Below are 25,869 nucleotides of genomic sequence, written 5' to 3' on the forward strand. Positions count from 1 at the left end.
AGTTCCAAACAGCCTCTGGAAGCAACACTACCAAGTTCCAAACAGCCTCTGGAAGCAACACTACCAAGTTCCAAACAGCCTCTGGAAGCAACACTACCAAGTTCCAAACAGCCTCTGGAAGCAACATCAGCACAAGAACTGTTCATCGGGAGCTTCATGAAATGGGTTTCCATGGCTGAGCAGCCGCACACAAGTCTAAGATCATCATAAGAAATGCCAATTGTCGGCTGGAGTGGTGTAAAGCTCACCTCCATTGGACTCTGCAGCAGTGGAAACGCGTTCTCTGGAGTGATGAATCACACTTCACCATCTGGCAGTCCAAAGGACGAATCTGGGTTTGGCAGATGCCAGGAGGAGGCTACCTGTCCCAAAGCAGTGCCAACTGAAAAGTTTGGTGGAGGAGGAATAATGGTCTGAGGCTCTTTCATGGTTCAGGCTAGGCCCCTTAGTTCCAGTGAAGGAAAATCTTAACACTACAGCATACAATTACATTCTAGACGATTCTGTGGAAACAGTTTGGGGAAGGCCCTTTCCTGTTTCAGTATGACAATGCCCCTGTGCACAAAGTGAGGTCCATACAGAAATGGTTTGTCGAGATCGTTGTGGAAGAACTTGACTGGCCTGCACAGAGCCCTGACTTCAACCCCATCAAACACCTTTGGGATGAATTGGAACGCTGACTGCGAGCCAGGCCTAATCACCCAACATCAGCACCCAACCTCACTGATGCTCTTGTGGCTGAATGGAAGCAAGTCTTCACAACAATGTTCCAACATCTAGTGGAAAGTCTTGCCAGAAGAGTGGAGGCTGTTATAGCAGCAAAGGGGGGACCAACTCCATATAAATGCCCATGATTTTGCAATGACATGTTCGACGAGCACTTGTCCACATACTTTTAGCCATATAGTGTATATGGGAGTTGGCATTTTCTGTCACATGACCAGTCAGGTTCACAGTAGAGACACCTTGGAGTTTCCTGTATCGTTAGTTGGGGATTCTGGGTAACTGCCAAATCCAGAAGGGTGAAGTCTGGTCAGATGTACCCTGGGGGATGGGAGACCATAGTCCTAAAGGGTTGGTAGACAAACCCAAGGCAAGAGGGGAGGAGGACTTCCAGAACTCCAGGCTTCCCTAGTCAGAGGTCTTGCAGCCAGCCCGCTACAAGTGCAACATCACTGGGCTTCCTCTCCAGCCACCTCTCCCCTCTCCACCTCAACTTCCAGCTCTGGTTCTGCAGGTGGTTCAGGCAGCTGGGCGATCTGGAACACGATGCCGATGCGTAGGTAGAACTTCCGCAGCACGGCCCGCAGTTCTGGGATTAGATCAACCTGCATGATCTCACACAGCAGAGGATAGTACCTGGACGCATGGGCCTTGAACTGTGGAAAGAGAGAGAGACATAAAACATCTTCCTACAGATTCATCTCCATACAAAGACAGGGGCAGGTCTTCTTGAACATATCGCTGACAATGACTTGACCAAATCAGTGGCCTGTCTGAATGTTGTTAATGGTTGAGATCCTTACCCTGCCGTCACTGATCTTCAGGACCTTGGTGAGGAAGAGGAGCAGCAGGTTGGTCCAGGCTTCTCTGTGGCTCTCTGATGTTAGAGTCAGGAAGTAGGCTACTGCCTCACTGCACACACTAGAGGGAAAGATCTTGATAGACTCATTGACCTTAAGACAACTGTTCAGCGACACAGAATTAAGATGAGATTCACTAATTATTTAGCAGCAATACTAAATTCACAGCCAACATGAAATGATTTGACTCCACACCAGCCACAGGGAGAGGAGCCGCTGTGACCTCTGACCTCTAACCCTCACCCTAGACCTTTCCTCAAACAGAACCTCCATCTCTCCCTCCTGTCCCCTCATCTCCTCCCTTCTTCACAGCCCCCTTACGATCCATGAGCTAATCACCTCCGAAATCTGCTTAGCCCTCGTAAGCACCTTGCCGGAATGTCAGCTGTCCTCTCTCCTCTACCATGCCATGCTATACTAGTGTGCTGTCCTCTCTCCTCTACTATGCTATACTAGTGTGGTGGGTGTGCTGTCCTCTCTCCTCTACTATGCTATACTAGTGTGGTGTGTGTGCGGTCCTCTCTCCTCTACCATGCCATGCTATAATAGTGTGGTGTGTGTGCTGTCCTCTCTCCTCTACTATGCTATACTAGTGTGGTGTGTGTGCTGTCCTCCCTCCTCTACCATGCCATGCTATACTAGTGTGGTGTGTGTGCTGTCCTCTCTCCTCTACCATGCCATGCTATACTAGTGTGGTGTGTGCTGTCCTCTCTCCTCACCCATGCTATACTAGTGTGGTGTGTGTGCTGTCCTCTCTCCTCTACCATGCTATACTAGTGTGGTGTGTGTGCTGTCCTCTCTCCTCTACCATGCTATACTAGTGTGGTGTGTGTGCTGTCCTCTCTCCTCTACTATGCTATACTAGTGTGGTGTGTGCTGTCCTCTCTCCTCTACCATGCCATGCTATACTAGTGTGGTGTGTGTGCTGTCCTCTCTCCTCTACCATGCTATGCTATACTAGTGTGGTGTGTGTGCTGTCCTCTCTCCTCTACCATGCCATGCTATACTAGTGTGGTGTGTGCTGTCCTCTCTCCTCTACCATGCTATGCTATACTAGTGTGGTGTGTGTGCTGTCCTCTCTCCTCTACTATGCTATACTAGTGTGGTGTGTGTGCTGTCCTCTCTCCTCTACCATGCTATACTAGTGTGGTGTGTGTGCTGTCCTCTCTCCTCTACCATGCTATACTAGTGTGGTGTGTGTGCTGTCCTCTCTCCTCTACTATGCTATACTAGTGTGGTGTGTGTGCTGTCCTCTCTCCTCTACCATGCTATGCTATACTAGTGTGGTGTGTGTGCTGTCCTCTCTCCTCTACCATGCTATGCTATACTAGTGTGGTGTGTGCTGTCCTCTCTCCTCTACCATGCTATACTAGTGTGGTGTGTGTGCTGTCCTCTCTCCTCTACCATGCTATACTAGTGTGGTGTGTGTGCGGTCCTCTCTCCTCTACCATGCTATGCTCTACTAGTGTGGTGTGTGCTGTCCTCTCTCCTCTACTATGCTATACTAGTGTGGTGTGTGTGCTGTCCTCTCTCCTCTACCATGCTATGCTATACTAGTGTGGTGTGTGTGCTGTCCTTGCTCCTCTACCATGCTATGCTATACTAGTGTGGTGTGTGTGCTGTCCTCTCTCCTCTACCATGCCATGCTATACTAGTGTGGTGTGTGTGCTGTCCTCCCTCCTCTACTAGTGTGGTGTGTGTGTTGTCCTCTCTCCTCTACCATGCTATACTAGTGTGGTGTGTGTGCTGTCCTCTCTCCTCTACCATGCTATACTAGTGTGGTGTGTGCTGTCCTCTCTCCTCTACCATGCTATGCTAGTGTGGTGTGTGCGCGCGCGCATGTTTGTGATAGTCCAGTCCGTGAGCTCTCACTCTCCCTCTCTGTCCCTCTCTCTCTTACACATGAACAGACATATCAGACTGACAACCTAGGAGTTTCCTGCTAATACAGAGACTGTCTTCAATACAAAGACGAGACGATAGCTACTATGTGATACTGCAATAGAAAGACAAAGCGATGACAACTGACTGAGTAATCACAGCAACACTGAGGCTGTGGATGTATAGGCCTACTATACCCACTATCCAGTCTAGTTGTTTCAGATATCTGTCACATTTAGACATGCGCTCTGAATGACTGGAGAGAGTGAGAGTCATCGACGGAAGATGCAACGACATCAACACAATCTGACTCAATCATTCTCTCTCAGGACCAATTTCTTTTGATTTCCCCCCTGCTGTGGCGGATATTGATGTTTTGCCTCGGCGACTGTGACTTCTCTATTCCCTAGATGGTGTAAACAGAAGTGTGAATGTCTCAGTCTCTCAGACAGCTGCGGTCAGGGTCAGGACAGAGCACAGCTGTCGAGATGGGTCTCTCCCTCCCCCCAGTCAATCCTGTTTCCCCTGTGATTACATGGACTGATCAATGCCCTCCATCTCCCAGCAGCCCTTCATAAATAGCAGGCGTCTGACATGGCCTTGATTCCCCCTCTTCATGAAAAATAAAGGAATTTGTTAATGCTGTTAGATGGTGTAGATAGCTGCCTGCCTGGTCCTTAGCAATACTCCAGACATTCCATTTGTAGGATTTAAATAAAAGTCATCATGTTTGCCAGAGTTCCACCCACGACAAAGCAGCAAATTAGTTATTAAATATTTGTGTAAATTAAATCACATTCTCGGCATACTTCAGACATGTGTGAAAATAATGCCCTCCATATGACTGCCATTACACACAGCCCAATAAAGGAGGTTTACGTATGCGATGAGAGGATGATTAGAGATGGTGGAGGAACGGTGAAAGGCTCGTTAGTGAGAGGATGATTAGAGACGGTGGAGGAACGGTGAAAGGCTCGTTAGTGAGAGGATGATTAGAGATGGTGGAGGAACGGTGAAAGGCTCGTTAGTGAGAGGATGATTAGAGATGGTGGAGGAACGGTGAAAGGCTCGTTAGTGAGAGGATGATTAGAGATGGTGGAGGAACGGTGAAAGGCTCGTTAGTGAGAGGATGATTAGAGATGGTGGAGGAACGGTGAAAGGCTCGTTAGTGAGAGGATGATTAGAGATGGTGGAGGAACGGTGAAAGGCTCGTTAGTGAGAGGATGATTAGAGATGGTGGAGGAACGGTGAAAGGGTCGTTAGTGAGAGGATGATTAGAGATGGTGGAGGAACGGTGAAAGGCTCGTTAGTGAGAGGATGATTAGAGATGGTGGAGGAACGGTGAAAGGCTCGTTAGTGAGAGGATGATTAGAGATGGTGGAGGAACGATGAAAGGCTCGTTAGTGAGAGGATGATTAGAGATGGTGGAGGAACGGTGAAAGGGTCGTTAGTGAGAGGATGATTAGAGATGGTGGAGGAACGGTGAAAGGGTCGTTAGTGAGAGGATGATTAGAGATGGTGGAGGAACGGTGAAAGGCTCATTAGTGAGAGAAAAAAAAGCAAAACAACAACAGGAAGCAGTAGAACAGAGCTGCACGGCCTCCCGAGTGGCGCAGTGATCTAAGGCACTGCATCGCAGTGCTAGCTGTGCCACTAGAGATCCTGGTTCGAGTCCAGGCTCTGTCGCCGCCGGCCACGACCGGGAGACCCATGGGGGCGGCACACAATTGGCCCAGCGTCGTCCGGGTTAGGGGAGGGTTTGGCCGGCAGGGATGTTCTTGTACCATCACGCTCTAGCGACTCCCGTGGCAGGCCGGGCGCATGCACGCTGACACAGTTGCCAGGTGTACGGTGTTTTCTCCGACACACTGGTGCAGCTGGCTTCTGGGTTAAGCGGGCATTGTGTCAAGAAGCAGTGCGGGTTGTCTTTCGAAGGACGCACAGCTCTCGACCTTGCAGCGATGAGACAAGACTAACTACCAATTGGATACCACGAAATTGGGGAGAAAAAGGGGTAAAAGTAAAAAAATGTAAATAACAGAGCTGCACATGATCATTGTTACTCTGCTCACTTAAAGAATGTTGTTTTTAGTTAAATTAAGCGTAATCTGAAACTCTAATGACTTTCTATTCCCAGGTTGAGACAAAGGGACACAAAGCCAGGTGGAGATTAGCTGGAGATAAGGACAGTGTTTGGTGTGAGTTAGGAGTTATTGAGGTTTACATGGGCAGTAATCAAACTAGCTATTCAAAGCAGCAGTCAAGCAATTCCCTGAGTTTAGCCTTCAGTAAGTCTGGTATATGGCCAAGTGTATTGTTTGACAGCCTCCATACAATGATATAGTGGTGGGGGCGTGGCGGTCCTTCCTTACTTAAGCAGCCGTCTCTGGACCTCCTCCCAGGCGGTCTGACGGCTGTCGTCAGTGTACATCCGGAACAGGATCCTTAGGCCACACGCCAGACTGCTGGTCTCCTGCTTCAGCAGATTGGGCTTCGACTTCCCTTTAAAACCTGGAATAGACAGACAGAGAGAGCGGTTGCTGTCCGTCACAGCCATTGAGGCCCGTCAACACTAGGGACGACAAACAGGGCATTGTTCCAATTGTTCAGAGAGTTGCATTTGGCTCCAGGACAGATATACCGTGCATCCGGACAGATATAGGACAGATATACCGTGCATCCTGAGGAATCTTAAGATTCAGAAAATCTCTCTCCTACTTCATGTAATTCTTGGAGTTTCCTCGAGTGGTGCACTGCAGGGCCATGTAAAGACTATTCTCAGGTACACTGTACAGTGCATTCGGAAACAATTCAATCCCCTTTACTTTTTCCACATGGTGACGTTACAGCCTTATTCTAAAACCAATGAAATATTTTTTCCCCCTCATCAATCTACACACAATACCCCATAATGACAAAGTGAAAACAGGTTTAAAGAAATCTTGGCACATTTATTACAAATAAAAAAACAGAAGTACTGTATTCACATAAATATTCAGACCCTTTGCTATGAGACTCGAAATTGAGTTCAGGTGCATCCTGTTTCCATTGATCATCCATAAGATGTTTCTACAACTTCATTGGAGTCCACCTGTGGTACCTTTCAATTGATTGGACATGATTTGGAAAGGCACACACCTATCTATAAAAGGTCCCACGGTTGACAGTGCATTTCAGAGCAAAAACCAAGACATGAGGTCAAAGGAATTGTCCGTAAAGCTCAGAGACAGGATTGTGTCGAGGCACAGATTTGGGGAAGGGTACCAAAACATTTCTGCAGCATTGAAGGTCCCCAAGAACACAGAACACAAGAACACAGACTCTTCCTAGAGCTTGCCGCCCAGACAGACTGAGGAATCGGGGGAGAAGGGTATTGGTCAGGGAGGTGACCAAGAACCCGATGGTCACTCTGACAGAGCTCCAGAGTTCCTCTGTGGAGATGGGAGAACCTTCCAAGACAACCATCTCTGCAGCACTCCACCAATCAGGCCTGCATGGTAGAGTGGCCAGACGGAAGCCACGCCTCAGTAAAAGGCACATGACAGCCCGCTTGGAGTTTGCCAAAAGGCCCTTAAAGAACTCAGACCATGAGATACAAGATTATCTGGTTTGATGAAACCAAGATTGAATTTTTTGGCCTGAATGCCAAGCGTCACGTCTGGAGGAACCTGACACGATCCCTATGGTGAAGAATGGTGGTGGCAGCATCATGCTGTGGGGATGTTTTTCAGCGGAAGGAACTGGGTGATTAGTCAGGATCTAGGGAAAGATGAATGGAGCAAAGTACAGAAAGATTCTTGATGAAAACCTGCTCCAGAGCGCTCAGGATCTCAGACTAGAGTGAAGGTTCACCTTCCAACAAGACAACGACCCTAAGCACACAGCCAAGACAACGCAGGAGTAGCTTCGGGACAAGTCTCTGAATGTCCTTGAGTGGCCCAGCCAGAGCCTGGACTTGAACCTGATCGAAGATCTCTGGAGAGACCTTTAAAATAACTGTGCAGCAATGCTCCCCATCCAACCTGACAGAGCTTGAGAGGATCTGCAGAGAAGAATGGGAGAAACTCCCCAAATACAGGTGAGCCAAGCTTGTAGCGTCCTACCCAAGAAGACTCAACGCTTTAATCGCTGCCAAAGGTGCTTCAACAAAGTACTGAGTAAAGGGTCTGAATACTTATATAAATGTGATATTTCAGTTTATTTTATTTTTTATACATTTGCAAAAATGTCTAATAACCTGTTTTTGCTTTGTCATTATGGGGTATTGTGTGTATATTGATGAAGAAAAAAAATATTTAATCAATTTTAGAATAAGGCTGAAACATAACAAAATGTGGAAAAGTAAAGGGGTTTGAATACTTCCCGAATGCAGTGGATATCTGCCTCTGCTCTGGTGCAGGGCAGTGACCCACCTGCCTTCCATAGAGTGGTCCTCTGCTCGTTGCTAGAGTTGAAGGCCTTGGCGAAGCGGTGGGACTCCAACAGGCAGTCCAGCAGCTTAAACAGCTGTTCTGAGGTCAGGTAGCGGTACATTCCCTGGTCCTGAGTCTCGACACGGACGTCTGCCGCGTCCAGAGCATCTCTCTGGAAAGGACAAACACATACACAAGCTTCAGAGAACTTTCCCAGAACATTCACACAACCAAACACAAACAGAGCCTTCACATATCACTGCTATGTATGACAAATACTTCCCTCCTTCCCTGACATTTACTAGAAGAACATACAGTATAGACATTTCACATTTTCAAGGATCAGAACAGTCCACACAGCCAAACTATTGTCTTTCCACCAAGCCCTGAACCAGTGATACCTCTCATCCTCCATGTAGGAGTGGGATGTTACCTGCGCAGCAGCCAGGTTCTCAGCATCCTCCTTCCTGCTGGTTGCAGGGAAGAAGACCATGTTGTCTATGGTCTGGATCAGCTCCAACTGTACCACACACTTAATGAGCAAGCCTGAGAATAACCTCTGCTCCTGGATCTCTGTGGAACACACACACACACACACACACTGAGCATAGGGTTGAAAAACACTCCAGTGGTACAAGGTGTAAAAGAGACACTAACTTGTTGGAGTCTGGGTTCTGGGGCTGTCCTCACACATGCCTGCGCTGTACTGACTCTGCCGCCGGGTCTCCATGGCAATCCTCTCCGCACTGTTGATGGAATGCTGGTCCTCGGAACGGGACTGGATGTCCACTGACTTCTGGGAAATTAAGTCCTGAGGGCACATGGGGAGAAGTTATTTTGTCTGGATTGTACTGGGTCTTGTTGTTGTACAGTCTAGTCTGGCATAAGAGATAGACCAGCTACAGACTTAATGAAACCTACAGCTCAGTCAGGGTTTGAAACATACCAGCTGTTTGTCTGATCCATCCTGTGGTGTCATGGGATCTCCCTCTGCTCCTGCTTGTCTCCATGTCAACAGTCTGAGAGGGCAGAGAGGAACAATACGGGACAGGACAGTGTTACTCTACTTATACAGTGTTATGCTACAGTACCATACACACAGACAGTCAGGTATCCCACTCTATCAAGTAAACAACGGCAAAAGCCAGTAAAAGATCATGTCCATTTAATACGTCCCCTCGATTCCTAGAGGACTTCATATGATATCATACTCATCTCAGTGTGCTCCATGTTTCCGTCACTAAGTTCAGCAATAACAATCATCACAGACAATATTCCCAGCTGAATCTCAGCGATATGAATAAAGCCTGCATCAGTAGCTTACGCGTGTGGGATGGTGGTCTTGAAGATGTCCAGCATGCAGTTACAGGTCTTGTCCCAGGTCTCCGGAGTAAACTTCTCTCCATTCAGGATGACCACGTTCTCCAGACAGTTGGTGCCTGACCGGGCCAACTGCTCATTATCTAGGGGGAGAGAGAGAGGAGAGAAGAAGTGAGGGAAAGAGAAAGACCGTTAATGTGGAGAGCAGGAGAACGGGAGAAGAGAGAAGAAAGAGTGGAATGTGGATTGAGAAGAAGAGGAACTATGCATAAGAAAGAGGGGATGAGAGTGATTGAGGACGGTGTACTCTGTATAAGTCTAGGACTGAAGGTGTTTGTAGCGCTGCCGCCTGTCCTCACCTTGCTGAACACACCAGTACAGTTGGGACAGGATGTCATCCAGCAGGACGTCACTGAGAGTCTCAAAGTACTGCGTGAACACGTCAGAGATGGCGTAAAGTGCGTGGTTACAGGTCGTCGTCATCCACTCTGCTTTCTGGAAGAGAAAAACAACACAGAAGGGTTACCAGGGTTACACCAGTTCAAGTCATTGTAGCAGCCAAGAGGACAATCGTCCAGTTGGTACTGAATACTAGTTGTGGAACCAATGATGTAGTGTAACTATGGAAATAGGTCTTGGTTACACTGGAGATAAAGCTGGGTCTTTGGTGAATGGGTGTTTGGGATGTGGAGACTTGCCTCAGTTTGCTGCTCAGGCAGCTTCATGTTGTCAAAGATCCTGAAGACGATCCTGAACAGATCCTGCCACCAGTGCTTCTCAAAGGTGTGTCCATAGGTCTTCATCACCTCAAACATCACCGTCAGACCCCTGACACACACACACACACACACACACACACACACACACACACTTCTTACAATACACCCTTACCATCAGTTCACTTCAGCCTCTAAAATATTCCCATCTATGATGACACAGGACTAAAACTCTTCTCACCTGGTCCTGACGTCCAGTTTGCACCTGTTGATGATGCAGGACAGCTCAAAGAGGATGGGGAACCAGCCTCTCACCCACACCCGGTCCTCTGGGACTACATTCATGTCATCGCTGGTGTAGTCTTTGAATGCCTGCCAGAGAGAAAACAGCATAGTTTACACCATTTCCTGAGAGTTGATACACACACGCACACACACACTATAAAGGTCTCTAAGCCGTATTTACTGTTCACTGTAGGCTTTTCCTGAATTTGCCCCACCGCCCACTCAACGGAGGTTTCCGTGTACACACGCACACACACACGCACGGAACTAATCCTTTCCTCTCCTCTTGTCCACCCCCACACAAACAAACAGAAAGCAGGCAGTGTGGCTGGAGAGTGTCTGCATAGGGAAGAGACCTTGGAGAAAAGCACTGGCAGTAAGCACCAGGGATGTTTTCTAACATGGGACATTTTCATTATATATATAAATAGATACATTTGGGAGATGCTGTTATCCAGAGCGACATTGTTTATCTGATGATTAACAAGAAAACGATGAAAGCTTTAGGTGGGTCACAGTACAAAATGTTTTGGGGACCAGTCATGGTCTACCACGAACAACTATGGGCAATACCATTTGATGTTCAGAAATGACTGATAGGGGTTCAGCTCTTATCTATGAGACCTGATAATAAACTCAGTCCAGGAAGTGTTTGTAACTGACCTGAGGCCTGTCAGAGACGTATTTGGCGCAGTGGCGGATGAGACGGATGGCCTCCATGCTGGTGTCGGGGAAGGAGGCGTTGCAGGCGAACTCAGACAGACACTTGACTGCATCCTGGAAGGAGTCTATGGTGGCTGGGAAGTGCTTCTCAAATACATTCACTGAGAGAAGAAGAGAAGAAGAAGAGGAGAGAAAAAGTGAAGTGGATAAGTAGAGAAGAAGCAAGGAGAAGAGAAAATAGAAGAAGAGAAGAAGAGAAGGAGAGAAGAAGAAGAGAAGACGAGAAGAGAATAAAAGGAGAGAAGAGAAGAGAAGAAAAGGAGAGAAGAAGAGAAGAAGAGAAGAGGAGAGAAAAACAGAAGAGAAGAGAAGAAAAGGAGAGAAGAGAAGAAGAGAAGAGAAGAGAAGAAGAAGAGAAGAGAAGGAGAAAAGAGAAGAGAAGAAAAGGAGAGAAGAAGAGAAGAAGAGAAGAGGAGAGAAAAACAGAAGAGAAGAGAAGAAAAGGAGAGAAGAGAAGAAGAGAAGAGAAGAGAAGAAGAAGAGAAGAGAAGGAGAAAAGAGAAGAGAAGAAAAGGAGAGAAGAAGAGAAGAAGAGAAGAGGAGAGAAAAACAGAAGAGAAGAGAAGAAAAGGAGAGAAGAGAAGAAGAGAAGGAGAGAAGAGAAGGAGAGAAGAGAAGAAGAAGAGAAGAGAAGAGGAGAAGAAGAAGAGAAGAAGAAGAGAGAAAAACAGAAAAGAAGAGAAGAAAAGGAGAGAAGAGAAGAAGAGAAGAGAAGAAGAGAAGGAGAGAAGAAGAAGAGAAGAGAAGAAGAAGAGAAGAGAAGGAGAAAAGAGAAGAAGAAGAGAAGGAGAGAAGAAGAGAAGAGGAGAAGAAGAAGAGAAGAAGAAGAGAGAAAAACAGAAGAGAAGAGAAGAAAGGAGAGAAGAGAAGGAGAGAAGGAGAGAAGAAAAGGAGAGAAGAGAAGGAGAGAAGAAGAGAAGGAGATCAGTGAAAAAGGATGACTGGAGTTAACTTATCTGTTTATCAGAATGATATTACATGGCCCTGTCATCAAAAACACTAAAATAAACCTCAAGTTGAGGATTACTGAAACAATCATATTGAAATCTAAGCAGTAAATATATACAGTGCCTTTGGAAAATATTCAGACCCCTTGACTTTTTCACATTTTGTTCCATTACAGATTTATTCTAAAACTGATTAAAGTAAAACATTTTCCTCAGCAATCTACACAATCTACAATTCTTTCACATGTATTAGAAATAAAAAACTGAAATACCTTATTTACGTAAGTATTCAGACCCTTTACTATGAGAATCAAAATTGATCTCAGGTGCATCTTGTTTGCATTGATCATTCTTGAGATGTTTCTACAACTTGATTGGAGTCCACGTGTGGTAAACTCAATTGATTGGACATGATTTGGAAAGGCACACACCTGTCTATATAAGGTCCCACAGTTGACAGTGCATGTCAGAGCAAAAACCAAGCCATGAGGTTGAAGGAATTGTCCGTAGAGCTCTGAGACAGGATTGTGTCAAGTCACAGATTTGGGGAAGGGTACCTGTACCAAAACATTTCTGCAGCATTGAAGGTCCCCAAAAGCACATGACAGCTCACTTGGAGTTTGCCAAAAGGCACCTAAAGAGTCTCAGATCATGAGAAACAAGATTCTCTGGTCTGACAAAACCAAGATTGAACTCTTTGGCATGAATGCCAAGCGTCACATCTGGAAGAAACCTGACACCATCCCTACGGTGAAGCATGGTGGTGGCAGTATCATGCTGTGGGGATGTTTTTCAGCAGCAGGGGCTGGGAGATAAGTCAGGATCGAGGCAAAGATGAGCGGAGCAAAGTACAGAGAGAGATCCTTGATTAAAACCTGCTCCAGAACGCTCAGGACATCAGACTGCAGCGAAGGTTCACCTTCTAACAGGAGAACGACCCTAAGCACACAGCCAAGACAGCGCAGAAGTGGCTTCGGGACAAGTCTCTGAATGTCCTTGAGTGGCCCAGCCAGAGCCCGGACTTGAACCCGATCAAACATTTCTGGAGAGACCTGAAAATAGCTGTGCAGCAACGCTCCCCATCCAACCTGACAGAGCTTGAGAGGATCTGCAGAGAAGAATGGGAGAAACTCCCCAAATACAGGTGAGCCAAGCTTGTAGCGTCATACCCAAGAAGAAAAGTCAAGAGGTCTGAATACTTTTCGAATTCACTGTATATTAAATATAGGTATAAAAATAAAATCTTAAAAGATAGACGATAATACAGATCAGATAATGAAGATCAGTTCTTAGCCCGAAACATGGTTGTCTCTGAGGCGTGTCTCAGTAACTCACTGCTGATGTGGCCCGTCGTCTGGAAGGCTAGCTCTACGATGCTCTCATCCTGGTCCGAGGCAGCCAGGTGGAACACTGAGAAGATGTTCTTCCAGCCTGACCGGATGTTCCCCGCCTGTGAGTTGACCATCTGGGCTATACAGCGCACCACCATGTCCCTGATCGTTGGAGATCTGGAGGAGCAGGAAGAGGACATATGGGTTATTCACCTACTGTATGTGAAGGTTGCTTATTGGACTATGAGGAGGATGATCAATAGCGCAGTAGAAGTGAAAGTACCCCTGCTACAGCCTTTACTTAGGCTGTCTGATTATTCCCTTTCGGATGTTGTGACATGATGGGTTCCAACGGCGCCTGTTGTCATAGCAAATAATTTTTTCTGTGCTTTGATTAAGGAGAAAGGACCAGCCTCTGTACAGAAGTACTCTCACAAACATACTACACACACACACACACACACACACAGGCTGAGTCTAATGAACATACAGCACTGTGGGGCATCCATGGCTTTGCGTGGCTCCCTGCCATTTCCTCTGAGCTGTAACAGTGGGTGGATTTGGGCCTGGTAGTTCTCCTTCACATCAATGAAAACAGCTTTCAACTGTGAGACTCGGAGCCCTCCAATTTTAAGCAGCTGTATCTGTGTCACTACAGAATCTGAGAAAAGATTCACAGCTTCTACTCAGTTGCCAGAGTGCTTTCCTGGTGCTCAAGCCAAAACCAAGGAGAAATATTCTATAAAATCCCTATCTTGCTCTCTGGGTTAGTTCTGAGTATGCCAGTTTTCTCCTCCTCAGAGAGCTGGGTGACTGTGGGAGTTTGACACAGTGCAGTGACTCAGTACAGGGAGACTGGCTGGCTGCAGCGCTAAGAGAGACAGGCACTGGAATGCGAACCACAGAGGTACAACACAACACAGACCTTGTAAGGCCAGACTACTATAGCCAAGTGCCTACGCAACTAGGGAGTGTGTACATATACCAGCACACACACACACACACACACACACACACACACACACACACACACACACACACACACACACACACACACACACACACACACACACACACACACACACACACCTAAGCAAGCAAGCACAACCACAAGCTCATTCAACGCAAGTAGGCAGCACACACAAACAAACACTCACACGATACAATGAAGAATAACGTTTACAGCAACATTCTCTTTACCTGTTCTTTTTCATGATGTGCTCGAAAGGCCTCAGAAAGTCCTTCTGGAATCTGAAGTTTGCCAGCTCTCCCTTCTCTAGAAACTTCATGGACAGCTGCCGGAGAGAATCCACGGCAAAGATAGCTACATCCTCATTGGGGTTACATCCAACCTGAACAGGGAGGCAGACACACCACTCTCTAACATTTAACATCCCCTGTAATATTTATAATCTCTGTCCATCTGTAATATTTAGTAGCCAATCTCTACCTCTTCAGCATTTTCACACTTACACATCCCCACCCCCGCAGCACTCGGGAAGACTAAGGCTAAATTAAGCCCTTAGATATGATTCTTTAGGCCGCGTGCTGTCAAAAATGTGATATTCCTGTCTTTTATATATATTTTCACACTGAGGTTGGAATAATACTGTGAAATTGTGAAAATTATGACAATGTCTTTTTAGTGCAAGAGCTGTTTGAAAAGACAGCCTGTTTTGTTGGGAGGGAGTTTTGGCCTGCCTGGTAACATCCCCAGTCACGTTCCAAACCTCTCAGCCAATAACAGTTAGTTTTCAGGTTTCCCCTCCCTACTCAGACCACTCCCAGACAGTCCTAGAAACATTTGGGGTTGATAAGTTGCTGTTTGCTAAGAAGATATTTTTGTTTCTTTTTGACCATTTTAATTGAAAACAATCACAGTAAGGTACTTAATTATCACCCAGAAATGATTTCATATTGAGATAAAAATGGCTGCAAAAACTGATTAACACCTAGGTAATCAGGTGTGTGGACTCCCTAACCAACAACAACATTAATCAATCAATTAATGCAAATAAAACAATTTAAAAAACAGAGGTCCCTGACAACCAGAGTTTCCACAACCCCTGTTAAAGTAAAATAAATCCGAAGATGTCCACCTTGTTGAAGTGGTCTCCAATGACCTCCCAGATCCTGGACCACTGCAGTCTGATGCGTCCCATGTTGTAGTAGGAGATCTCCACTATCTTCTGCAGGCTGAACATGCGGGGGTGTGTGGGCGAGGCCAGCTCATCCATAGACACAGCACACAACCAGCGCACAAAGTCCACTGAGAAACACAGAGAAACCAGTGTTACTCAACCCTCAGGACAGCCATGGTACAATGCCAATACATCCACATCAGATAAGGATGTGATCAAATACTGTAATTGAATTCAGTTTGGATTTAGAACACTCACCAATTGCATTACCATCCAGTCTGGTAGAACCTGTGAATATTCTGCAAGAACAAGACCATGGTCACAACTACATGACATTTACAGTACATTCATTGACACGATAGAACAATGTCAGAGCTAAGACCCCAAACCAGTCAGTGGTAATAGAGCAGGAAGAGACTGCTACAGTAACTACCTGTCTACAGCCACCACCACACTCTGGGAGCTGGTCTCTCCTATGGACTCCTGGATACTGAGGATCTGCTTCCGGTCTACTGTCCCACCTGCTGTGGACCACAGGACAGTCAGTCACATCTCCAGCATCAAGCACCATACCAAGCATCTCCAGCATCATACCAAGCATTTCCAGCATCATACCAAGCATCTCCAGCATCAAGCACCATACCAAGCATCTCCAGCATCATACCAAGCATCTCCAGCATCAAGCATGTTACCAAGCATCTCCAGCATCAAGCATCATACCAAGCATCTCCAGCATCAAGCATCATACCAAGCATCTCCAGCATCAAGCATGTTACCAAGCATCTCCAGCATCATGCATGTTACCAAGCATCTCCAGCATCAAGCATCATACCAAGCATCTCCAGCATCAAGCATCATACCAAGCATCTCCAGCATCATACCAAGCATCTCCAGCATCAAGCATCCCACCAAGCATCTCCAGCATCAAGCATCACACCAAGCATCTCCAGCATCAAGCATGTTACCAAGCATCTCCAGCATCAAGCATCATACCAAGCATCAAGCATGTTACCAAGCATCTCCAGCATCAAGCATCATACCAAGCATCTCCAGCATCAAGCATCATACCAAGCATCTCCAGCATCTCCAGCATCATACCAAGCATCTCCAGCATCAAGCATCAAACCAAGCATCTCCAGCATCATACCAAGCATCTCCAGAGTCAAACATGTTCTATACTCAAGCACATCACCGGCTTGTTAACAGTTTATTTCGTTTATTTAACAGTTTATACAGTTTATTTAACCAGTGATAAGCACTGACCCAGGCCCAGGTATTCATCATTGCTCTGCTCCTTGGTGCTGCTGATGAAGCCCTCTTTCCCCCGAACCGTCCCTGAGATGTACCTGGCCTTCACCCCCGTCCCGATCAGCTGGGCCAGTTCCAACTGACTGATACACTTCATTATCTGTAGGAGGGGGGGGAGGCAGGTTGGGGCATACAGTCACCCATACATTCAATAAGGCTGCGTTTACACACGCGTCAAAAGAGCTGATGTGATTGGTCAAAAGACTGATTGTGTAAATCCAGCCTTATTTAGGATTGTTTTTGCACATATCTATTCATTAGTTGAGATAGAAACATATTTTTCACATCGATTGCATCGAAATAAAGAAAAATGGAGACAAAATGATGCAATATATCTTACGACAGCGATACTATAGTGGCTAATACTGATTACAAGACATTGGCAGTATGTCCAGACCTCGTGCCAGGAGTTGCCCAGGTAGTTTCCGTCTGTGTGGGCGACGGTGATGAGAGTCTTGATGGTGTCGATGTTCTTCTGCTTCATCTCAGTGATGCCAGAGCTGGCTGTGAGCAGGGTGAACCGTGCCAGGGCCTGCACATACGCATCCCGCTCAAGCTGTGTGTGTGTGTGTGTGTGTGTGTGTGAGAGTGTGTGTGTGAGTGAGTGAGTGAGTGAGTGAGTGAGTGAGTGAGAGAGTGAGAGAGAGAGACCATATTCAGTACTATCGCCATTAAGTTAAGGAGCATTCTATCTTTGGAAAACACACCATTTCACCTTTTGATTCATAGCCCCTCATCCCTTTCATTTAATTGATATTAATCCTCAGTGAACAGATATAGTGTTAGCGTGCTAGATAGACTACCTGTATGGTGAAGATGCAGGCTATCCGGATGGCAAAGCGTATTCCCTCCAGACAGAGAAAAGCCACCTCAGTGTCGTCACAGTCCTGGAGGCCCACACTGAAGGCTGCTAGGAACGGGGTCCAGGCCAGCTTGAACATGGGTCTGACGTGCTCCAGGTGTGTGGCGCTGGTGAAGGGAGCTTGGACGTGACTGACAGCCTCCATCAGGGCCTTGGCTGTCTTAGCCATCTGCTCCATCTCTACGTTATACAGTAGCCGCCGCTGCTTCTCACTGGCCACACCTGATCCAGAAACAGAAGTAAAGTCATAGCATGAACAAACCCACTCTGCTTTTCACTGGCCACACTTGGTCCGGGATCTGATACAAGGCTTCCTACATGTTGTGTTTTCAGACGAGTGCAGATTATAAACTAGACGAGAGGAAGCCATCTGCACAAACACAAAAAATATACATCTCCAACTGAAGAGGAAACTTTCCCCGGTGAACAACAGACACCATCTCCAACTGAAGAGGAAACTTTCCCCGGTGAACAACAGACACCATCTGCAACTGAAGAGGAAACTTTCCCCGTTGAACAACAGACACCATCTCCAACTGAAGAGGAAACTTTCCCCGTTGAACAACAGACACCATCTCCAACTGAAGAGGAAACTTTCCCCGTTGAACAACAGACACCATCTCCAACTGAAGAGGAAACTTTCCCCGTTGAACAACAGACACTATCTCAAACCTTTCCACTGATCAGTAACCCAATCTAATCAAACTACATCTCAATCCCATTTATATCTCTTTGATTGTGATGAGAATTCTATGATCCCCACAAAGATGTCAGATGAAATTACTCGTCAGTTAAATATAAAGCTGATCATTTGCAAAGATCCATTACGCCTCAAAGTAGGCGTTTCATGTCTTAAACAAAGTCATCTCTGACACGCTCAATTTCAGTCTGTAATGACATTGTTGTGCTAGCAAACACAGAGGAACAGAGATACTCACTGTGCTTGTTGGATTTCAGAGTCATTTCCTTGGTCCCCTTCATAGCGATCTTCTTCCCTGCGATCTCGTCGTAGATGGCCGACAGATACTCCTCCGGTAGATCCTTGCTGTCGTTGATCCCTCTGTTCATCTTGATGTATTGTTCTTTAGTCATCTTGTTCTTAACCTTTGAAAAGTAAAAGATGAGATTTGTTACCCTGTCTGTCTGCCTGCCTACTCTGTCTGTCTACTGTTGTCTGTCTGAAATAGCTAGCATTGACATTCCCCATGTGCACTGCTGAAGGTCTTCTGTTGAAGCTAAGTGCAGCTCAGGTGATTGTTTCTCTCAGTTCATCTTTCCAAAAACAGGCTGTTGTCTTACCTGCGGACTATGAAGGTCTGTTGTCAACATAATGATTGAGTAGGCAAGGACATACGCAGTGTCTGCACTTGCAAACTCAGTTTGCCTGAAGAGAGAGAGATAGAGAGGAGGGGAGAGAGAGACAAGATAAACAACAGAGATTAAACAATAGTGTATGACTGGTTGTGCTAGACTAGCAGAATTAGACTAGTATTTCTACACTGAATTGTTAATTTAACCCATTCTGTCATTTCTTGATTTCTTGTTTAGTTTATTTGCCTATTTCTATTTTATTTGGGAGACACCTGCAACTCTGTGTATCCAACCAATAAACTTTGATTTGATTATGATTTAATAAAGATTCAAAACAGTGAGCAATCTGATTGTTGCCATTCAATGTACTTGACATCACAAACAAAGTCTTCTTCTAAATCTAAGATTCCACAATGCCCAGGGCAGTCCACACCACTCCACACTCACCCCTGATTGCATTCTAGATATCTAGCAGCAAATTTCTCCATGAGCCTGTCGATCTTCTGAGCCTCTCCCGGGAGACGGAAGCCCTCGAGGAATGTTCTGAGAGCGTAGACAAAGTCTTTGCCCTGGAAGTCCATCTGGTCCACGTAGGCATACATGACCTCTTTATTGAAGCGATCATTGTCCCCCAGGAACTCACCCACCTGAGTCTGAGAGGAAGGAAGAGAGAGAGAGAGAGAGAGAGAGAGAGAGAGAGAGAGAGAGAGAGAGAGAGAGACAGACAGAGAGAGAGAGAGAGAGAGAGAGAGAGGATGACAGAGGGAGACAGAGGGAGAGTGAGGGATGAAAAGAGAGGGTCAGAAGGGGATAGAGAGAGGCAATGATGTTGAATTCAATCAATAGATAATGATTTTTTTCCTAATGCATGTGCTTCTCATTGGAAGTCAATTAACACATACGGTCCTGACAATTAACTTCAGAGACACAGCACACAGAGAGGAAAGGTCTCTGTTTTCAGTAAACAGGAGTGTTGATGTGTTAAATACATGTTTCAGTCAGTCACTCCTCTGTGCTCTATTCTCCCCGCTCTGTCAGACTCTCTGGCTGTCTGTTTGAGGGCCTCTTGTTCCAAAGCAGATGTTATGAACGCTCTTCAATGCAGATTACCACCGCACCAAGCCCCCCTCGAGGCCAGCCAATCAACCGGGAGAGTGCTTCACTCGTTAAAATAAACATTGAAGTGCGCTCGGGATGCGGGAATTGTCTTGGAGTGGGAGGGTAATGTTGGCGGTTCAACATTAGGAGATAAGTGCCTTAGTGTTTCTATGGGATGGATATGTTCTCCTTTGGGCCTGCAGCTGTGTGGAGGCCGGTTGAGAGAGCCAAATGTGTGAACTGAGAGTTTAATGAGCTAGAGTGGGTATTTGTGTATTTGCTATTCGGATCTCTATTAGCTGCTCCGATCAACCACTCTACTCTACAATCGACAGATCAGCAGGTAAAAGGTTGACAGATGAAAGAGCAGAATGAGGTAGAGTGGGTATTTGTTTATTTGGACCTGCATAAGTTCAATGAAATGCAGTTCACTGAAGGAGATTGGGTAAACAGATTTAAGAGGGTTCTTTACCGAGTCCAGCCTCTCCTCCTGGTGCAGGAACTGAGCGAGGTCCTCCGGGGTGGTTCCCAGCATACCTTGCTCCTGGAGGTACTGAATGCCCCTCTTTGGTTTCTTGTTGAACCTGACCACAGAACAGGGAACAGGGTCATGTCTAGGGATACAGATTTTGTGAAATTGGCATCAAAAGTTGAATTTTCTTGCATTTTCGCTAACCCAAACCTGAACCCTTTTCATAACCTTAACCTAATTCTCCTAACCTGCTACGTAATGTCTCCTAAATATGTTTAGTAAGGTGGAGGAGGAAGTGTCCCTCCAGAGCCAGTGTATAATGTATATTCTGTCCTAATTACAGTAATGACTTAATTAGTAATTGGCTAATTAATCAATGGCATTAATTGATCAATAGACAGGAGAAATGAAAACTAGCAGGACAACATCCCTCACTAAAAGGCCTGGCATTGTGCAACCCTGGGTGTGAATATATTCAGCTGTCTAAACAGTACAAGGTGAATATATTCAGCTGTCTAAACAGTACAAGGTGAATATATTCAGCTGTCTAAAGAGTACAAGGTGAATATATTCAGCTGTCTAAAGAGTACAAGGTGAATATATTCAGCTGACTAAAGAGTACAAGGTGAATATATTCAGCTGTCTAAAGAGTACAAGGTGAATATATTCAGCTGTCTAAACAGTACAAGGTGAATATATTCAGCTGTCTAAACAGTACAAGGTGAATATATTCAGCTGTCTAAACAGTACAAGGTGAATATATTCAGCTGTCTAAACAGTACAAGGTGAATATATTCAGCTGTCTATACAGTACAAGGTGAATATATTCAGCTGTCTATACAGTACAAGGTGAATATATTCAGCTGTCTATACAGTACAAGGTGAATATATTCAGGTATTCAGTACAAGGTGAATATATTCAGGTATTCAGTACAAGGTGAATATATTCAGGTATTCAGTACAAGGTGAATATATTCAGGTATTCAGTACAAGGTGAATATATTCAGGTTTACAGTACATGGTGAATATATTCAGGTATACAGTACAAGGTGAATATATTCATGTATACAGTACAAGGTGAATGTATTCAGGTATTCAGTACAAGGTGAATATATTCAGGTATTCAGTACAAGGTGAATATATTCAGGTATTCAGTACAAGGTGAATATATTCAGGTATTCAGTACAAGGTGAATATATTCACGTTTACAGTACATGGTGAATATATTCAGGTATACAGTACAAGGTGAATATATTCAGATATACAGTGTCTCCTGACCCCTCCCGTCTCAGCCTCCAGTATTTATGCTGCAGTAGTTTGTGTCGGGGGGCTAGGGTCAGTCTGTGACATCTGGAGTATTTCTCTTGTCTTTTGCGGTGTCCTGTGTGAATTTAAATATGCTCTCTCTAATTCTCTCTTTCTCTCTCTCGGAGGACCTGAGCCCTAGGACCATGCCTCAGGACTACCTGGCTTGATGACTCCTTGCTGTTCCCAGTTCACCTGGCCGTGCTGCTGCTCCAGTTCCAACTGTTCTGCCCGCAGCTATGGAACCCTGACCTGTTCACCGGACGTGCTACCTGTCCCAGACCTACTGTCCCAGACCTGCTGGAACCCTGACCTATTCACCGGATGTGCTACCTGTCCCAGACCTGCTGTTTTCAACTCTCTAGAGACAGCAGGAGCGGTAGAGATACTCTCAAAGATCGGCTATGAAAAAGCCAACTGACACTTACTCTTGTGTTACTGACTTGTTGCACCCTCGACAACTACTATGATTATTATTATTTGACCATGCTGGTCATTTATGAACATTTGAACATCTAGGCCATGTGCTGTTATAATCTCCACCCAGCACAGCCAGAAGAGGACTGGCCACCCCTCATAGCCTGGTTCCTCTCTAGGTTTCTTCCTAGGTTTTGGCCTTTCTAAGGGAGTTTTTCCTAGCCACCGTGCTTCTACACCTGCATTGCTTGCTGTTTGGGGTTTTAGGCTGGGTTTCTGTACAGCACTTTGAGATATCAGCTGATGTAAGAAGGGCTATATAAATACATTTGATTTGATTTGATATACAGTACAAGGTGAATATATTCAGATATTCAGTACAAGGTGAATATATTCAGCTGTCTATACAGTACAATATGAATATAGATTCAGGTATACAGTACACGGTGAATATATTCAGGTATACAGTACACGGTGAATATATTCAGGTATACAGTACACGGTGAATATATTCAGGTATACAGTACACAGTGAATATATTCAGGTATACAGTACACGGTGAATATATTCAGGTATACAGTACAAGGTGAATAGGTGAATATATTCAGCTGTCTAAACAGTGCAAGATGAATATAGATTCAGGTATACAGTATAAGCAGCACTAGTCTGGCTTACAGGTCAATGCCCTGCTCGATGATCTCCTTCTGTTGTTTGAGAACCTCAAACTGCTCGGGGTTGTCTGTCCCTGACATCTGTGTACTGTAGCTTCCGATGCCGGACGAGGCTGTTGAGTCCAGCGAGTTGATGCTTCCGTAGCGGTTGATGGTCTCTGGGGCCTTCGTCTCATTGGTCTCCTGCTCCGAGGGCTTCTCCTGACCTGGGGACGGAGGGAGAACAACATTGAACAATCAATGGTCTGAGAGAGATTAGCAAACTCTGTAGTTGGTGTTAGGATCCCAACGCAATCAGCAATCCAGCACAGTCAGTCAGTCAGGCAACACTAAACGTTTTCTAACATACTGTATATTTCCTTTTTTAGTCATTATGGGGGTTCAGCCTATAGTTTATAGATCCGGGTCTCTGGGGACTTCACTAATAGTGGGAGGGACTCGCACTGCTGAGAGAAAGACAACGTGATGAACCTGAGGCCTTGCCTGGTGGTATATTGTTTGCTGTGGAGAGCCTGACAGTATCATATACACACAATAAAAAGGTTTGTTATTTAATAAACCAGGCAGCAGTTGAAGCAGTGTGCAGTAACTAACATGGAGGTAGTGCAGGGTGTTGTGTACGGCCTGAGGGGACAGAACAGAGCAGCCTATCAGGTCTGATGCTACTGTTCTGTGGGTGAATCAGGTCCATGGTGGTTGCATACCTAGCTGTAACAGACATTGTAAGGGATCTTATTACCCATTGGAAACTCTGTAAAACATTCAGGACACCATCAGGGTAATGTGAGCTGGCAGTGTGCTTCATCTAATCAACAGCTTCATAGAGCAGACACAGGGTGGGGGGAGGAGGGTGGCACAGCCAGGGTGGGGGGAGGAGGGTGGCACAGCCAGGGTGGGGGGAGGAGGGTGGCACAGCCAGGGTATTGGGAGGAGGGTGGCACAGCCAGGGTGGGGGGAGGAGGGTGGCACAGCCAGGGTAGGTAGCAAAGCTCTCATAGAAACATGTGGGGAAAAAACTGGTTAGAATAACAACTTACAGTCAGATGTAGGTATTTGAAATGTACATAGAGCTGTGCTCCAAATCTATCCAGAATCTACAGTGTTCTAAGGCAAATAACAGAAGGCTATGCAAATGAAAGGAAGACAAGATGTCTAACACCCACAGTACTACACACAGTCAGCGTAGCCCCTTACACCTTCTAATCTAGGCCCAATGACTCCTACTGTTGCTACAGCAACCAGTCTATCAAACACTCCACAACTTTGTACCGTTACCTGCTCTTCCTGTGATGTCAGATCAGTACAACCAGAGAACAAAGAGAGATAGACCCGAATTAAGAGAAAGTGGAGAGTAGAGGAGTATTAACTATGTAAGGATGTAAAACATATTTTTAGAACCCCAAATGATATGCATTAGCTGAGCTATCTACATGGAAAATAGCATAATAAGGATACACTTTCACTGACTCAGAAAAACACATTTTGTTTGAAGTAACCTAAAAGCGTAACAATACGCTTTTAGCAGCCAATACGGCATACTTTCTAGACTCAAATTTGTCTACTTGTCTTCAGCATTGTCACTAAATGAGTTGGCACTAGCTGTACTTTGGCATGGTGACATCCCCTCTAGCAGAGGTAGTTTGTGAATTCAGCTGCCTTCCGTGCCTTGGTAGAGTTAGCTCTCTGAGTGGCAGAAGGTAGCCTGAGGCTAGCGCTGTGTATCCTCTCTGAGGGGAGATATCTGGCAACGCTCTCAGAGCCTCAACTTCCCTGCCTTCGTTAAAGCCCCCCTTTCCCCCTTGGTTAGAGCCCTCTATTCTCCCTTAACAGGAATGATTCCCCTCACCTCACTCTGAAGCAAGGGGTCTAATCCAGGAGCACTGACGGGCTCCGTCTGTCGCACCAGGGCTTTTCATCATCAACAGGCTCAGGGTATCGAGTTAGCCTCCCCTGCTCTGGTGTATTAGCCTGGGTACATTATTGAATTAGCCTTTCCTTTCAGGGTCTGTATAAGGTGTAGGCTACTGATGAATGGTAATCGCTAATCTCAGGGACTATGCTAAAGCTGTACTGATGAATACCACTCTTCCCTTTAACCCCAGTTAACCCGAGGCTGGTTTGACTGAGAATAAAGCCCTGGCATAGCTTGGCCGTTTCCCTTTTGCCCGTAGTCTGAAAGAATCCACTATACATATGTTAAACACACAGACAAGCGCATCACCATTTCTGATGTGGAGCATAGGATGCCAGAGCGATGTCGATATCTCAACTATACTCCAGGTACTGGGGTACTGGACTCTACACATCCAAACACTTTCCTCTTTCTGGTAACCACAAAGGAGCAGGCACAACGGTGCACTTGAAGAATTGCTAAACAGTTTTCCTCAGGACTTAAATCAAACACCCAGTGGTGCATAAGTCCCCATCAGCCTTAGTGTAACTATGTGACTAAAGTAAGTGTAGTTTGGTCAGTCTCCTACCAAGGCTGGTCTGGGAGTTGGGGTTGACATACTGGTCCTTACTCCACTCCACCATACACTTCAAGATGGACACCAGACACTCCAGGCCTTTCTTCCTCAGGGTCAACTCCTGGCGGGAATCGAGAAATGTTACCGCAACGTTATGACAACTTTAAAGCAATATACTGTACATTTACCCAATACAGAGAAAGACAGTGGCCATCGGTCAGTCTTACCTGGAGTGGTGTTGTGCCGAGCTCGTGGCCTGCGCGGCCCTGTGCGATCTTCGACAGGTCATTCACCAGCCTCTCAAAGATATTAGCAGCATTCAAGTCACAATCATAATTCACATAGATATCCACCACACCCTGGGCATCTGAGGGAGGAGAGAGATGAGGGACAGTTGGTACTTGACTTGTAATAGGGATTGATGTGTTGTACCACAGCTAGCATTTAAAATTCACACCACACACTCACCTGCACATATTCTGGTGAGGGTCTGTATAACCATCCATTTATGGTCGTAGGAGCTTGTTGACGTCTCCAGAATATACAGGAAAATCTCCTTGAAGAACACCTGCACAGTGAAACAAACCATGACAGTTAAAGCTGAGGGAAACAAATAAG

The 25,869-nt window shown here is 45.8% G+C and overlaps 1 protein-coding gene across 3 annotated transcripts in view; it reads right to left on the reverse strand.

The window, feature by feature from the left end:
* Positions 1 to 795: 795 nt before the first annotated feature.
* LOC115195515 (brefeldin A-inhibited guanine nucleotide-exchange protein 1) overlaps positions 796 to 25,869 on the reverse strand; it is an 81,226-nt gene continuing 56,152 nt past the window's right edge. For 2 of the 3 annotated variants that reach the window (XM_029755420.1, XM_029755418.1), the window contains 28 exons: positions 25,720 to 25,819; positions 25,479 to 25,618; positions 25,264 to 25,372; positions 22,788 to 22,989; positions 20,391 to 20,502; positions 19,268 to 19,473; positions 18,809 to 18,893; positions 18,448 to 18,613; positions 17,451 to 17,731; positions 17,045 to 17,203; positions 16,603 to 16,747; positions 15,773 to 15,863; positions 15,598 to 15,638; positions 15,298 to 15,467; positions 14,399 to 14,550; positions 13,203 to 13,375; positions 10,861 to 11,021; positions 10,154 to 10,284; positions 9,895 to 10,024; positions 9,556 to 9,691; positions 9,201 to 9,339; positions 8,823 to 8,895; positions 8,534 to 8,687; positions 8,310 to 8,449; positions 7,877 to 8,048; positions 5,837 to 5,975; positions 1,527 to 1,644; positions 796 to 1,379 (listed from right to left, as the gene is read on the reverse strand). In XM_029755420.1, the coding sequence (XP_029611280.1) occupies positions 1,173 to 1,379; positions 1,527 to 1,644; positions 5,837 to 5,975; positions 7,877 to 8,048; positions 8,310 to 8,449; positions 8,534 to 8,687; positions 8,823 to 8,895; positions 9,201 to 9,339; positions 9,556 to 9,691; positions 9,895 to 10,024; positions 10,154 to 10,284; positions 10,861 to 11,021; positions 13,203 to 13,375; positions 14,399 to 14,550; positions 15,298 to 15,467; positions 15,598 to 15,638; positions 15,773 to 15,863; positions 16,603 to 16,747; positions 17,045 to 17,203; positions 17,451 to 17,731; positions 18,448 to 18,613; positions 18,809 to 18,893; positions 19,268 to 19,473; positions 20,391 to 20,502; positions 22,788 to 22,989; positions 25,264 to 25,372; positions 25,479 to 25,618; positions 25,720 to 25,819 (4,032 nt within the window). In that variant the 3' untranslated portion in view covers positions 796 to 1,172. The remainder of the gene's footprint in view (positions 1,380 to 1,526; positions 1,645 to 5,836; positions 5,976 to 7,876; positions 8,049 to 8,309; positions 8,450 to 8,533; positions 8,688 to 8,822; positions 8,896 to 9,200; positions 9,340 to 9,555; positions 9,692 to 9,894; positions 10,025 to 10,153; positions 10,285 to 10,860; positions 11,022 to 13,202; positions 13,376 to 14,398; positions 14,551 to 15,297; positions 15,468 to 15,597; positions 15,639 to 15,772; positions 15,864 to 16,602; positions 16,748 to 17,044; positions 17,204 to 17,450; positions 17,732 to 18,447; positions 18,614 to 18,808; positions 18,894 to 19,267; positions 19,474 to 20,390; positions 20,503 to 22,787; positions 22,990 to 25,263; positions 25,373 to 25,478; positions 25,619 to 25,719; positions 25,820 to 25,869) is intronic. The other variant, XM_029755419.1, reaches the window with a different exon arrangement.

Source organism: Salmo trutta, chromosome 6, assembly GCF_901001165.1.
Source record: "Salmo trutta chromosome 6, fSalTru1.1, whole genome shotgun sequence".
Taxonomy (NCBI): domain Eukaryota; kingdom Metazoa; phylum Chordata; class Actinopteri; order Salmoniformes; family Salmonidae; genus Salmo; species Salmo trutta.